Here is a 14,796-nt window from a genome sequence, read left to right as displayed (position 1 = left end):
ATTATGAGATCTTGAAGAAAAACTATCTCACAATTGTGAAGGAAAATCACATCAGTACTATGAAAGTAACTAAGGAGCATGAGAAATTAGGCACTTAATTGTATCTGCATTGAGACACAAAGAGAGGGGTTTATGGGGAAGCAGAGCTTGCAGAGAAGCCCATGTGCATGCCTCCAAAACCACCAAAGTGCCCTGCATCAAATAACTTCGAACAGCGAAGGCTATCCTGTAGGACTGGGGATGGCACAAGACCCAAAACCCAGAACCCAGGTGCAATATTATAAATTACGCAACGTTACAAATCGTCAAATGACAGTGATGTCTATTTTTAAAATAGATAGGCAAAGATGTGAATGTGTGAAAAAAGAAACAAACAAACAAAAAAATACATTTCAGTGTAATATTGCCACAAACTATCCAGTACTTTGCTTCTTCTGCCCATTCTTTCTATTAGAGTGCTTTCTGGATTAGTGCATTCAACACTCCTGAAGTTCACACGTTCGCAATTATGTTAAAGTACGTTGGCAGACACCTATATGAACGCGTGCGCATGACGCCTACACATGTTCACAGTTTCAACTCAAGTATAAATTATCTCTAAGGCTAATTTGCAGATTGCATAACATGTTAGACAGTGTAAGTCTAAACAACATATGTTGTGACAGACTGGGTATTAGGGCAAGTTACCAAATAACTGGAGAGCTCGTACTCAGTAAGCCACAGAGAGCTGTTTGTAATTATCAGTACTTACGTTCAGCCATTTTCACCATAAAGGCAAATTACCACTGTAATTCATATCTGACTTCCAGTTTGTCAGAAATATTAAAACCCCAAACAGGGTTTGACCACTACAATGTAGGCATCTAAATGGTACATTGTGGAGATTTGTAATTATCCAGAAGTCAAGTGAGCCACTGATTTTGCACTAGAAACCAAGCTTCGTAATCTCAACTTTAATAAATCTTTCCATAGCCGAAAAAAAAACCCTTTAAAAAAACTGAACGTACACAATGACTTCAGAGCTAAAGTGCAACAACAAAGACTGCATCTAATCCTTTAAAAGTGTCAGAGAGCTGAGATGGCCAATGGTAAGTACCAAGAATTGTCTCCCTCTCAGCAGAAGCCGTCTCCCCTGACCATTACATGGCTAACACACCGGTCGTGGTAAGAAATCTATCAGCAGGCTATTGACTTGCTCTGGTCATGCTCTTTATATATCCAGGATAGCTCTGATGAGAATTGCCAGCATTTGCCACTTTGATTGATAGCTCAAGCTCACACAGGCTGGAATTGCAATGCCAGCCATAGATACTGTTTTAAAATGCATCGCTCCACGAGTTTTGCTAACCTGAGGATGATTGTTTAAACTCAGAGACTGATTTAGGAGTGGTATCCAAAAACTAAAACAATACAATCAGAATTTGACATCAGTTCTTTTCTTATTATAGCCATTTTAAATTTGTCTTATAACAGCTTATGTATTCATAAGCTTCTTCCAGAGCCCATTCATTCGGGACCGTGGACTGTGTCCAATATAGCATCCCTTTTGCAGCATAGTTCAAAACGGATGGAAAACAGAGAGTGCAATTTTGTACTCCTGAGGGGTCGCCAGCCACAGATTTTCGATGAATCACTGCCAAGTCTGCTTTTCTTCCATCCCTCTGGCACTGACGCGTTTCACAGCCTGATCCATGACTCAGATGCAGACTGGAGACTCAGTGTTGGAGGATTTAGAAGAGAAATTTTGTCTCCAATAAATAATGAGCACAAAACTCTTTACTTCCCGGGATTAAGACATATGATGACGGCATATCATTTGAAGCCAAGGAAATGACCAAGAGCAAGGTCTAGTTCATGGCTATTAGACAGCACAGAGCAAACACAACCCTTAAAAGCATTTATATTTAACTGGATATGGCTTTGCAAAATCACCTTAATGCCTCAAATAGCACATTCTCATATCTGCACTGAGAAGACCTCAAGATACAAAACAATTATTCCGTGCTAATGGTTCCCAGAGAGGAGATTTGCTGCTACCTTGGTCATGCTACATTTAGCATAGATCTTGTGCTAAGCTGGAGCAGAGAGATAAAGGAAGGGAAGATTTTTGTGATTAAGCTGGATCACAGAAACACAGAAAGGAAATATATCATGATTAAACATGACAGCCTCAGGAGGCAGTAGATTGAATTTTATGAGGCTGTTCTTAAACCAGAGAGTAAAACCAGGATCCTGAAGGAGAACAGCCCTATGGATCATGGTTCATGTTTTCACTCGACTAATACACCAAATTCAGAAGAAGAAGGTCTCGGTAATGAGGTGATTAGTTAAATCAGGTTAAATGAGTCACAATTCTAACAGCTTATGTGCAAGATTGGACTCTAACATGCTCTATAGGCACATTAGGGTGTGTGTGCACAGTGTACAGTGTATCCTCTCCCATGTCTACTTTATTGACTCTGTGTGTGTGTGTGTGTGTGTGTGTGTGAGCTTTCAACAGAGTAGTGTGACCTTCTATTGCATCATGACTGGCCAGCATCTGTGTCAGGACTCTGTGATGGGTGACTTTGCAGAATGGGTCTCTCTAGTCTGGAAATGTTTGCGGACATGTTGGAAACAAAGTGTCAGCACACTTTATTTGTTCCCTGTGAGCTGCAGACAACAGAGCCTCTAGAGACCCATTCGATAAAAGTACCTCCACAACCCTGCTATAGGCAATGTCAATCAAGCCCAGCTTAAAAATGATGAATTAGCTGTTCTGCATTCTCTCCCTGACCTCTCCGTCGCTCTGTTCTTTTCCTCTGCCCCTGTCTCTCTTTCTCCCTCCACTTCTGCACACATTATCAGGGGCTATTATTAACAGCCTATGTTTATACAGTAATTGTGCTCAGACATGATTACAGGACTATCTGACGTGGACAGATAGCGTACAGAATGAGTAATCTCTGTATTACAGTTTTAATTTGGAAAACCATGAAAGAGCCTGTGATTAAAATCAGATCTCGACAGTCCACAATACCTAGCAGAATACCTTCCGAAGCAGATCATATTATTCAATCATTAGTCATGCTCACTTTTCTACTTACAACAAATAATGAAGTGAATTAACTGGCGATAACGTGCCAGCCAGGACCGGCCACAATTCAAGTGTAAGAAAAGAGAATTGTGTATCTATACTTCTACATCAGCGTTGTCTTCATAGCAGGAAATAGTTCTCTGGTAAACTTGTGATGTACGTTACTCACTAGCCTTTACCCTCTATTGTGTGGTAACTGTCAGGTGATGAGGCGAGGTCAATGGCAGAAGTAGTAGCTGAATCTTGTAAAAATGAGATTAAAGAAAGATGCAGATATTTCAGTCGATTTCAATGTGGATTAAACCTGACCTGTCTTATAAAAAGCAATTTTCCAACAGTGCTTTGCATAAGTATCCCCCTTGGACTTTTCAACATTTTGTAGTGTTACAACCTGGAATTAAAATGAACTGTCGACGTGGACAAAAATGGTCTTGAGTGACATTAAACCCCAATTAATTTTTAATGCTGCATAGGGCTGAATATTTATGCAAGTCACTATATATGCACAAACACTGCAGAATTCTGTTCAAGTTGCCTGATTACAAGAAATTTCATAAGACTTCAGAAGAGTCCTCCAGTTTCAGGGAACGTGATATAATTGGAGAATTAGCTGCTCTGTGTGTTCAACAGATCCAGGCATCAACAGATCCTGAACTAATTAGCCAGAACAACAAAACTGTCAAGTAATTATTTAAGGATTGCACATTATAAACAGCATATCCAGAAAAATTACCCAGAAATCTAAAACTTTAGAATGCTGATTCATCACTGTTTACATGATTGACAGTTTATACAACCCGAACGGTTACACGCCGTAAACAGCATCACTTCAACCTGCTCATTTACAAAGGAATTAATGATGCGCTCAGAGTCTAATGAAAGGCCAGTCCCACTCGTCTGCTGTGAATCTCATGTTCCTCCCACACCCCATTGGCATCTTAACCGCCATCTTGCCATCCAGTGAGGCTGAACTCCGAGTTTCAAAGAAGGAAAAGGAGAGAAAACATAAACAAATGAGGAGCAGCCTCCTGACAGCGTGCTGTTTCCAGCAGGACTAGCGATTAGTGTTGCCATTTTCCTCCAGCCCAGCTTCCTGTTTATTGTTAGGTTTAGTGATAAGAAAGAGCTATCTGAGATGTGACTGTGTGGCTGGAGTAATTATCTGCTGCAGAGGGGGCGAGCTGTGCCAGGCAGTCCGCTTCACTGAACAATCTGAAATATCTTACAGGATCTAATTATGGGCTAGCCAGAGGTGTCATTTCCCTCCTCTCGCTCCACGGCACGGGATATTACAGCCAAGAGCAGAATACTAAATGTAGTCATTCCATCTTTCTTTCTCTCTCTCGTTCTCACTCCCTCTATTCTTTCCAGAACCTAAATATCAGTAGTTTAACAAACTGGTTATCTTACAATATTACTCCATTAATAATCATCCAGAAATCTCACCCAAGCACTTCCATTTTAAATAACTTGTAATGAACAAATATCTTAATTTGATCCAAAAGCCATCATCAGTTAACAGTTACTCAGAATTCAGACGTTCTCCACAGTGTTCTGTTTGGAAATGTTTTTGTCTGTATGATCCCTCAGAACGTTTAACCTGGAGGTCTGGAGTAATGAAATGTATAGTAATGATTATATAAGGCTTTTTTGGGTTGCATGATCAGAAATCTCTTGCATTAGCACCAGTTCGGTGGCAACCTGAGATAAACAAGTACGTGGCAGTACATCATACCTCTTGCTCAGCTCCAAAATAATCTTCTCTGGTAAGAGCACTTACTGGTACCATGTCTTTTGTGAGGTAGAATTTTATTGTGAATTTATTTTTCGGTGCCATTAGGAGATATTGATGCTCCCAGTACAAAATCTAGCCCTAATGGAAATGGAGCAAAATCATGTGTGAGATATTGGTGCTTTTAATGATACACAGAGACATGAAGATGAATGTATAATTGTGTGTAACAGCCTGTAATAGAAGGTTTCCACTTTGCTCCGTGGTTATTTGTGAACACCAAGTAGAGGCGCAGAGGTGAAAAAGCATTTACTGCGCTTTTTTCAAGCTTGTATTTTTCTATGAGGTATAAAGCTACACTTCAGTAAATCAATCCTGAACTGTGGAAAATTTTGATTGCAATGAGAAACCAATATAACTGCAAATATTCACGGATCGTTCCTTTCTGTTCCCGGTTATGCATGAACTCAGGTTTTAGTCAGCCTTGTGTCTAACACAATTCCCAGCACATCAGAAAAAGCAATAAATCTGGAAAAAAAAAGCCAGCACAGTGACCCTAATATATTAGAGGAGGGCCATATGAAATCAATAAGAAACAGCTATTTATGTTTACCTCAGCCATTCTGAGAAATTGAAAAAGTCTTGAAATGGGTGAGCTAGGGCATTTCTGAACTCAAGACCTTCTGCCTAGCGCATAGTGAATGTTAAGTTTAACATTCATCAAGCTGTAGCTCAAAATCACCCAAGCGCACTTCACTACATCAGCTGCTACTTCAGGATTTTGTGATTTGTGGCTGATCCAATTACAAACTCTAAAGAAAATACAGAGATAGAGTGAGAGCCAACTTTAGAAATGGTTTAGAGGAGGGGAGGAAACCTACGTGAGCTCTTGTAGTCCTTCTTCTTCAGTTTGCGCCTCATCAATGTGCTGCGGGGGCTTGTGGGATACATGTTGCGAGGCAGTGTGCTCATGTTGAGGGAGCTCAAGCTGTAGGCACTCATGGAGGTGGGTGAGAACGATGAGCCCAGAGCTGAGAGAGAGAGAGAGAGAGAGAGAGAGAGAGAGAGAGAGAGAGAGGAACATTAAATGGAACCTATGCAAAAGGACATTTTAACACAAGACACCATTAAGAATCACAGAACTGTTTTTACCCTCACCATTTACTGAATATTAAGGAATTCAATATTTTATTTTTTTTATTACAGATCATATTAAATGCAAGGAATGGGTGCCCTGGTATAGAAACATAATTTAATAAAGCTCTCCAAAACAATTAGAACACATTTCAAAATTTGAAACCAGTATTATTTATAATTTGGGTCTGTTATTTTCGGGGACTAAGTACTGATTTTGAAGCATTGAATGCACAAGCAAACAATATATGTACATACTTACATAGGTACACACACACACACACACACCCACACACACCAATCATCACCTGCCTAAAATTGTGTAGGTCCCCCTTGTACTACCAAAACAGCTCTGGCCATATGTTAATTTTAAAACAGTTAATGCAATATTTTTGTTAAACTCTTTGAATTAAAGCTGAAAGTCTATACTTCAGTTATAGCTTGATTGCTTCATTTCAAATCCATAGTGGTGGTGCACAGAGACAAAATTACCAAAACTGTGTCATATACACACACACACACACACACACACACACACACACACACACTCAGGGCATGTGGTGTAAACAGATCATACATGTGTGCAACAGTGTTTGAAACAGCTGCTTCTCTTGGCAGACTGCAGGTCTTTATGTTTTTCGTAGGCAGCCACTAAGCTGCACAAAGCTGCCAGAAATTTAAAGGCCAGCCAATTAGCCCTAATGGCCCAAGCTGCATTCTGCAACGGGTGACTTCACCTTAATCCACGTGTTAATAAATTAGTGCCATTAAGCTGCTTGTAAATGTTGCTGAATAGGTTTCGTCAGTAAAGTTTCAGTAAGTAAGGGAGTTAAGTGAAGCACCTGAGTAAGGTTTCAACTTTTAAAAAGCAGACGAGACACACACAAAGATATTTTGATACGCATAAAAAATGCAAATGGACCCTGGACGGTGAATATGCGAGTAAAAGCGCATGACTCACAAGTGCCTGTTATCTAGCCAATGAAGTGGGACAGCTTCGTTCTGGCTCTGATGCACTGAGAAGACTTTAGAGCAGTTAGAGCATGCACACACTGCCCTTGAAACGGAGAAAGAGCTACGCATGAGATCAATACGTCTACTGCAGCTTTAATTTATAGCAACGAGCTGATTATAATCACCAGAGCCTGCGTTTCAGGTGAGGCAGCCCTTAAATCTGGAAGAACATCAAATGAGAGAGCAGCGTTTAGGGAGGTGAGGAGTGTTAGGAGGGACTAAATGGCTCATATGAAATGGATCATCTTGATAGCGTTGTATCATTCCACCTTATTAGCCTATTAAAGGCCATTATTAAACCCGGGGCTCAGGCCATCAATTACCATTGACTACATGTCTCAGAAGCCCCTTAAGCCTATAAAGAGGTATCCAGGACCTCACTGTAAAAACAAGCAAGGCCATGTGGAGTCCTGGATCACAGGAATGCAGACAGTGTGTGTGTGTGTGTGTGTGACATTATTTTGTCACAGTGGCAGCCCTGGAAAGCTTGCTCTCAGCTCTGAGAGATCTATTTTAGAAATCGCTGCTAAACAGCACCACAAAAAGCTCTGTGACTGCATACTTGTCTCGATTTGAACACCACCTTTCCTTAATGCGCTTGCCTCTGGCAGGAAAGAGCTCAGCCATGTCAACAAATGTACAATAAAGGACAGGGAATGACGAGAGAGATAAAGAGAAGGAAAACATTCTGTAGCCTCAGTGCATTTCATTGACAAAAGGAGAGCCAGGAATTTAGTTCCGCTCTAGTTTCTCTTGAGCAATGGAAAAAGCCTACAACACCACAAACACACAACTTCAGCCATGAATAAGATAAACTGGGGTACAGTACGATTCGACACACTTCAGTTTCGACAGACTAATATGTTTTATATCACAGCACTGTTGAATTCTCAAATCGGACTGATCAGAAGGTGCTGATTAATTTTCTACAGCAGCAGTTCTGGTCATTAGTTCCAGCTGTAACTCAAATCACAGGTTTATATTAATACATTCATGTTAATATCTTCATCTCTAATCAACCTAATTCACAGGGACTTGTTCAAGAACAGCTAAATATTATTTGATATAGCATAACAATGATTTTTTTTTTAAATGTGCTGTTTCTTAGCAAGGAAACGTGTATAGCCTAATTTCTGGAAAAAAAGCTGTAGCCAAGATTTCTAAAATGAGCATATCTATTTAACATTTATGGAAGGAGATTTCACTTTAAACAGAAAGGAAATAATAGATGAATGTTGGTGAGGAAAGTCTGTTTATAGCTGTTATAATTAAGTGATAGCAAGATTTTGAGGACAGTTAGATATTAAATATACAGTAACTATAAACACAAAATGTTGTTTTCAAACAAAAAAATTAACTGTGAAATAACTAGATCTAGCAACTAGGTCTAGATGCTATATACATAAAGAGTTACACATGATGGGCTGTGCTGTTATAGGAAAATTATCAATTTATAGGAAAATAATCAATAATGGTGTAGTGTGATTGTTTTCCTATAACAGCACGTCTTTAGGTGTTTTATTCCTCGTATACCACAGCAACTTGACAATACCATTTTTACATGTATTAAAGAACCATACATCATACATTTACTGTTGTGGAACATCCTCAAATCAAATTAGTTCCTATTATCACTTGCATTATAACTGCTATAAACAGTTGCTCCCTCACTACCTCTCGTTTTTCTTGTAAGTGTCACAATGTCACGGTACAAAGAAAATGCAAAGCCGTCAATCCTGAAGACTTCCCTGTTAGTTACAGCTTTTATCTCTGATTGTTACAAAGTGCTGACACTGGAGACTCCATCCAAAACTGATAAATAAAATTCTTCTCACAGAAAACGTATATCAACGATAACACGTTTTTAACTTTTTTTTTTTTTGGTGTAGCTTCCATCTTACAAGTGACTGTGTAATTTGATACTACAGACACAATAACATTAGAAGAAGCACGCTGTGATGTGTGTTACAGTCGGCACTACTGTTAAAACTGCCATTACAGAAAATTAATCAACACCTTCTGACCAATAAGAAATGAGACTTCAACAGCACTATAGTATAAAACTGCCAGGCTTAGCAGTTATAGAAAACAATCAACTCTAATGTTCCACAACTTTGCATTAAAGCTTCAACAGACCTTCGTTGTTAACTTTTTTAAAATTCTATAACCGCACATCCCGAAGTGTTTTATTCATATTTTTGCATGCATGTTAAATTTACCACAATTTAACACCCGAACAGGTCATATGACACAGTCCATGCAAAATGAGAAGGTCATAGCTCTGACAGGAGAGGAGAAATGGCGAGGAGGATGAGAAATGGAGATGTGAAGGCTTTAGGAGAAAGGAAAAGGGCATTACGGGGGTTGTTTGGAGAAGATTTCTGCTTGGTCTGGCTGCGGGACTGGTCAGGGTGGTAGGTGTTATAGTGCTGGTAGGGAAGGAAGTTGCTGTTGTTGTTTGTGCCGGACTCCCAGGGCAGTGGCCGGTTGCTCCTCTGCACCTTGACTGACCACACGGAGAGGAAGAGAGACAGGAGATGATACAACAGCATAAACACGGTAGGTGCAGCACAACACACAGGGGCATGTTCATCTAAATATCACTAAATCTAAATATCAAAAAAAAAAATATTCATGCCTTGATGGTTAACTGTAGGGATTTACTGATCGTATTTTTTCAATTTTTAATATCAGAGCTCTGAGTATCAGCTGATCCCAACATCTGATACTGATGTCCTCTTAGTAACTGAGACAACTGCCAATTGTGCAAAACCTCAGAGGCATAAATGAAATGTGTCTTAAGACAAGTTGCATTCACTCTGTTCATGTGTAAGAGTCAACACAACACATTCACGGCAGAAAATGCGTCAGTGAATCATATCAGAATATCTACAGGTATTACCCAATGACGCGACCTGTATCCGTTTAGTTCCAATTATTCATAATATCTGTATATCTTTATCTGTAATATCTTAATATCTGTAACTGTATCTGTATTCAGAGTTAAACTTGAAGTGGATGTGGCTTAAACCAGAGTTTTTTTTTTTTTTATTATTAAATATGAACTCTACAACTTCGCTCCCAGAAACATGCACAACTACTGTAATGACTTTGCAGGACCCAAGCAGAGACACACAGGAAAAGAGTGAGGAGAAACACTGCTGCAGGACTGAGAGACAACCAAAGAGCCGAGAGCCTGATCCTGCCTGACCACATGTGGGCCATTAGTTCTGTGTGTGCATGTGTGATTCTTTATGGGTGGACGATATTATGCTTAGGGGAAGACACTGGTATATTCTGTTTGCAGAGATACTGTTTTAAGAGTGTGTGTGAATGTCAGAATGTGTACGGTAGTGTGAGGTGCATATGTAAGTGCACAACAGGCACGCATCAGCCTTCTGGAAAAATTTCTCATCTCTGCCTTATTATGCAATGTCAGTAGGATGCACACCTGGGCGAAAGTAGCTATAGCGGCACGTCCAGGCAGAAGGCAACACTGACACTCCCATATTCCAGGATGACAACTCTAGAGAGCAACACTTTGACTGACCTGCAAAACCACCGGATCTCAAGTCCATAGAAAATTTGGGATTATTTGGGATAGTAGCTGACACCATAAACTGCTGAATGCTGAATTGCACATCCATTCTTTGGAAGAGTGGTCTTAAAACGACAGAATCCCAAGACACTAGTGGAATCCTCTTCTGAGAGGACTGCTTTTCTCTGCGTTAATTAAGGCAGAGAGAATTGAACCCAAGTATTAGGAAAGAAATTAGACATTTCTATTTTAGCGTAACTGCTGTTCCAAATAATCCCGTCTGAATGCTGTCCGATTTTTTGAAAAATAACATTTATATATTCAAATGCAAAAAAATCCACATTCTATAACTCCATACTCTTTTAGTCACCTAACATAAGTTCATCGAAACACAATTTCTAACCGTTTTGACCTAATGACCCCTGTGCTTGATGCAGGAAAAGAGTTCTGAATAAATGGCATACATTACATTCACATTTGTATATGCATATTTTGTGATTTAATATAATAAATCAAAGTGCATGTCCTGAAAGCACCATTATATCTAACATTTTCCAAATGACACTGACAAGAAACACTGCTTGATTAATAAAAAACGTATGAGACAATAAAGTTTAAAATGGAATGATGACATCGCCTTGTATTTCTGACTGAAACAGACTCGGTATTTTGGTGTGATTTCTGGGATGGGAGAGAGTGAAATGAAATTTGACATGATTTTTTTGGGTTATTTTATTCCTGCATATGCATGGAGACATAAGCAAAAACCAGAAGGCATTTATAGGAGGAGCAAAAGTCACTGCATGTTAGTGGAACAATGAGATAATACATATTTTTTCTTTTACATGATTGATACTAATGAATCTTGTACAATAATAGCAAGTATATGAGCTAATGACACAACAATGCAGAGTTCACATGGTGTTTGAGATTGCTGATTTGTTGTAACCTGGGCTCTGTGTGTGTGTGTGTGTGTGTGTGTGTGTGTGTGTGTGTGTGTGTGTGTGTGGGTGTGTGTGTCTTACCGTGATCTGAGGCTTTAAGGGCCAGTCTAGTCTGGTGATGGGGAAGGATCTCCATTTTGACATGCTCACAGGCACTGGCTAGGAGCTGGGTGGCTTCAGCCAGCGTGCAATACTCCATGCTTGTGCCATCTACTGACAGGATATGATCACCGGCATGCAGTGCCCCGCACCTACACAACACAACCACATCACTTCCTGTCCTGCGGATAGCCTCTTTTGAACTATACAGTGAATTTGCAAACACATCATCTTTCTGTTATACACACAGAACGATAAAAGAATCTGTTCAATAATGCAGAGAACGATTGCACAAAACTTTGTGTCGTGTCTGGTGGAGTATGATAATCAGTTATCTACAAAGCTTTAACTGTTAAGGTTCCTCCTGGGAACAAATGCCTGAATCATCCAAAGCATTTCAGACACTAGAGCTTTCACTCGCTCAGCAATCTGCCATCTTGATTATTCTTACAGGGTTTCTCACAGCCTCCACAGCAGATGAGTTATTGAATTTCTTTAATTAGTCGCTTAGTGCTCTGCACTGCAATCTCTCCAGAAATTTCACAGTTGAACACAGATGCATGAGTCGGCATTTCTCTGCTACGCTGATCTGCGTCAGATAACAATGACGTGACGTGAGAGGGTCCGGGGGCACAAGCAGGCTGTGGGTGGAGCAAAGCTGGCTCTGAGGGTTTACCTGTCAGCAATGCTGGCTGGCTTGACCTTATCAATGATGATGACCTGCTTGTTGCAGTACATGGAGGTAGACAGAGCCACTCCCAGGCTGGAACCCAGAGGCTTGGCCACTTCCACCAGGAGAGGACCAGACGCACTGGCTATGGAGTCTGCGTGGAGGGAGGTGAAGAGAGGACAAACTCAAAATGGACATCAGGGACAGAGGTTTTACAGATAAACAGAGATAATGTCACACAGTCCCTCACTCTCAGTGGTAGTCAGCAAATAACTTCTCACTTTCATAAAGGTGAATCTTGCTAATCTCACATCACTCATTGCACCTACTGTAATCATCAGTGGAATGCATCACTGGAAAACTCGCATTTGACTTCCCTCCAGCGACTTGTTGTATCACTGCCAGTGTGAACACAGGCTAGGAGGAGCTTTACCAGCTAATTCTGGCTCAACAGAGAGGTTATTTTACAGTGAGGCTGCTAGTTCATTGTCTCCAAATTTGCCTCATGCAGAGGGGTTTATATTGAAACACTCAACAGTTAGTTGGACCACATGTTGGAGTCATTATGCAAAAGACAAAGCCATAATTCTGTTTGTCTAGTATATATTCATTCTAGTTATGCTTTGTAATGTTTATTTTGTACATTTATTTATTATTTTACACTTGTCTGTATTTGGGCTATTTTTCTTCCAACAAAGAAGTTTATAGCCCATATAAAGACAAGTTTCCAAAGACAAACTCCATGTCCAGAAGCTGTTGTATGATGGGTATGACTGCTTGAGGTAGACTCTGAACTGTTAAACGTTAAGGCTTTTGAGGTTTTTTTATTTCATTCATTCATGTTTAGAAATCATTTTATCCTCGTCAGGGTTTAGGGCCTATCACAGGAACACTGGGCCAAGGCAGGACTACACCAGTCCATCACAGGGCACCAAGCGCACACACACCCACACACACCCACACACACACACACACACACACACACACATAGGGGCAATTCAGCATAGCCAGTCTACCTACTGCCATGTTTTTGGGGAGTGGGAGGAAACTCACACGGAGAACATTTAGTGTTCCACAAAGCTCTGCTCTAGGTCCACTGTTTTCCCCCTAATGTATAATACCTCTGGGCACAATTATTCCTAAACATGTTGTTAGCTTTCATTGTTATGCTGATGACACCCAGTTGTATGTTTCAGAAAAACCAGATGACAGACACCAGCTTAATAAAGCTGAGGAATGTGTAAAGGATATTACACACTGGATGCTAAATAACATCCTCCTATTTAATTATAACAAAACAGAAGTACTTTTATTAGAACTACAGGCAGTTAGAAGTAAGCTTTCTGATAATGTACTAACTCTGGATGGCCTTTCAGTTACATCACATGCAGCAGTGAAAGACCTTGGTGTGATTATTAACTCCAGTCTCTCATTTGAAGCTCATGTAGATAATCTCAGAAACTTTGCTAATATAAGAAATATAATACAGTTACATGAAGCAGAAAAACTAGTCCATGCTTTTGTTACCTCAAAATTGGACTATTTTAATGCCTTACTGTCTGAATGTTCTAGTAGGTGCAGAATGCAGCAGCTAGAGTCTTTACTCCTTCTCTCTCTCTCTCTCTCTCTCTCTCTCTCTCACTATGACGCCAGTGCTTGTTCCTGACTCCCTCGGCCCTCCAGACCTGCCTGGCCCATCCTAATGCACTACTTTCGCTTGGAGCTTCCTTCACTTGGGTGTGACTGCCAGCTGCTGGGAATGGCCCCGCACGGATAGACAGAGGATCGCTGTGGATGGTCCCACTTAGACATCCTAAAGATTACACTTACTAAAAACAGTTTATGCCCAAGTCTCGGACGTTCTTCAGTGGATACTCAAGATTTGAAACGTCTGCGATCATAAAAAACCCTGATGCTCATACTGAAGATCCTTTCAGCACTCTCAGTACTGTTTAACTTTATAATATACTTTATAATATATCTGTGGAAAAGTAATGACTTCTAAGCGCACTATCTGGTGTCACCCAGAAGAGGATGGGCTCCTTTTGGGTCTTGTTCTTCTCCAGGTTTCTTCCTCATGACATCTGATGAAGTTATTTTTCTTGCTACTGTCGCCTCTGGCTTGCTCATTAGGGATCTAAATCTGGATTTCTGTAAAGCTGCTTTGTGACAATGTCAGTTGTTAAAAGTGCTACATAAATAAAACGAAATTGAATTGTATAGAACACGCGAAACTCCGAGCTCGCAATTTAACCCGGGACCCTGGAGCTGCGAGGTGGCTATGCTACCTGCTGTGCAACCATGCTGCCCAACATTTGGGTTTTAATTTTCATATTTTCCTTTTTTCATATTTTCTTATCGGATATTCCAATACCATGTATATATCTAGATAATAAATTTCCATCTTTGACACATATACACTCTCCTAATTTGAATAAAGAGGGCAAGCAGATGGGGTGCACCTCATGCAGCAGTGTCTTCACAATGATGGCTTGGTTAAGGCTGATGCAAAAAGACCTGGTTACACCACACATCTTAAATACAGAGCAGGTGGAGAGAATGAACATAAGCACACCCACACACAAAACA

General features: G+C 40.2%; 1 protein-coding gene across 13 annotated transcripts in view; it reads right to left on the bottom strand.

The window, feature by feature from the left end:
• grip1 (glutamate receptor interacting protein 1) overlaps positions 1-14,796 on the bottom strand; it is a 274,798-nt gene that overhangs the window by 33,038 nt on the left and 226,964 nt on the right. For all 13 annotated transcript variants that reach the window (XM_053241697.1, XM_053241701.1, XM_053241696.1 and 10 more), the window contains 4 exons: positions 12,214-12,361; positions 11,520-11,689; positions 9,316-9,462; positions 5,690-5,839 (listed from right to left, as the gene is read on the bottom strand). In XM_053241697.1, coding sequence (XP_053097672.1) covers positions 5,690-5,839; positions 9,316-9,462; positions 11,520-11,689; positions 12,214-12,361 — 615 coding nt within the window. The remainder of the gene's footprint in view (positions 1-5,689; positions 5,840-9,315; positions 9,463-11,519; positions 11,690-12,213; positions 12,362-14,796) is intronic.

This window comes from Pangasianodon hypophthalmus, chromosome 18, assembly GCF_027358585.1.
Source record: "Pangasianodon hypophthalmus isolate fPanHyp1 chromosome 18, fPanHyp1.pri, whole genome shotgun sequence".
NCBI lineage: Eukaryota > Metazoa > Chordata > Actinopteri > Siluriformes > Pangasiidae > Pangasianodon > Pangasianodon hypophthalmus.
The sequence above is the reverse complement of the archived record's forward strand: the minus strand, read 5'-3'. Positions and strand labels throughout refer to the sequence as shown.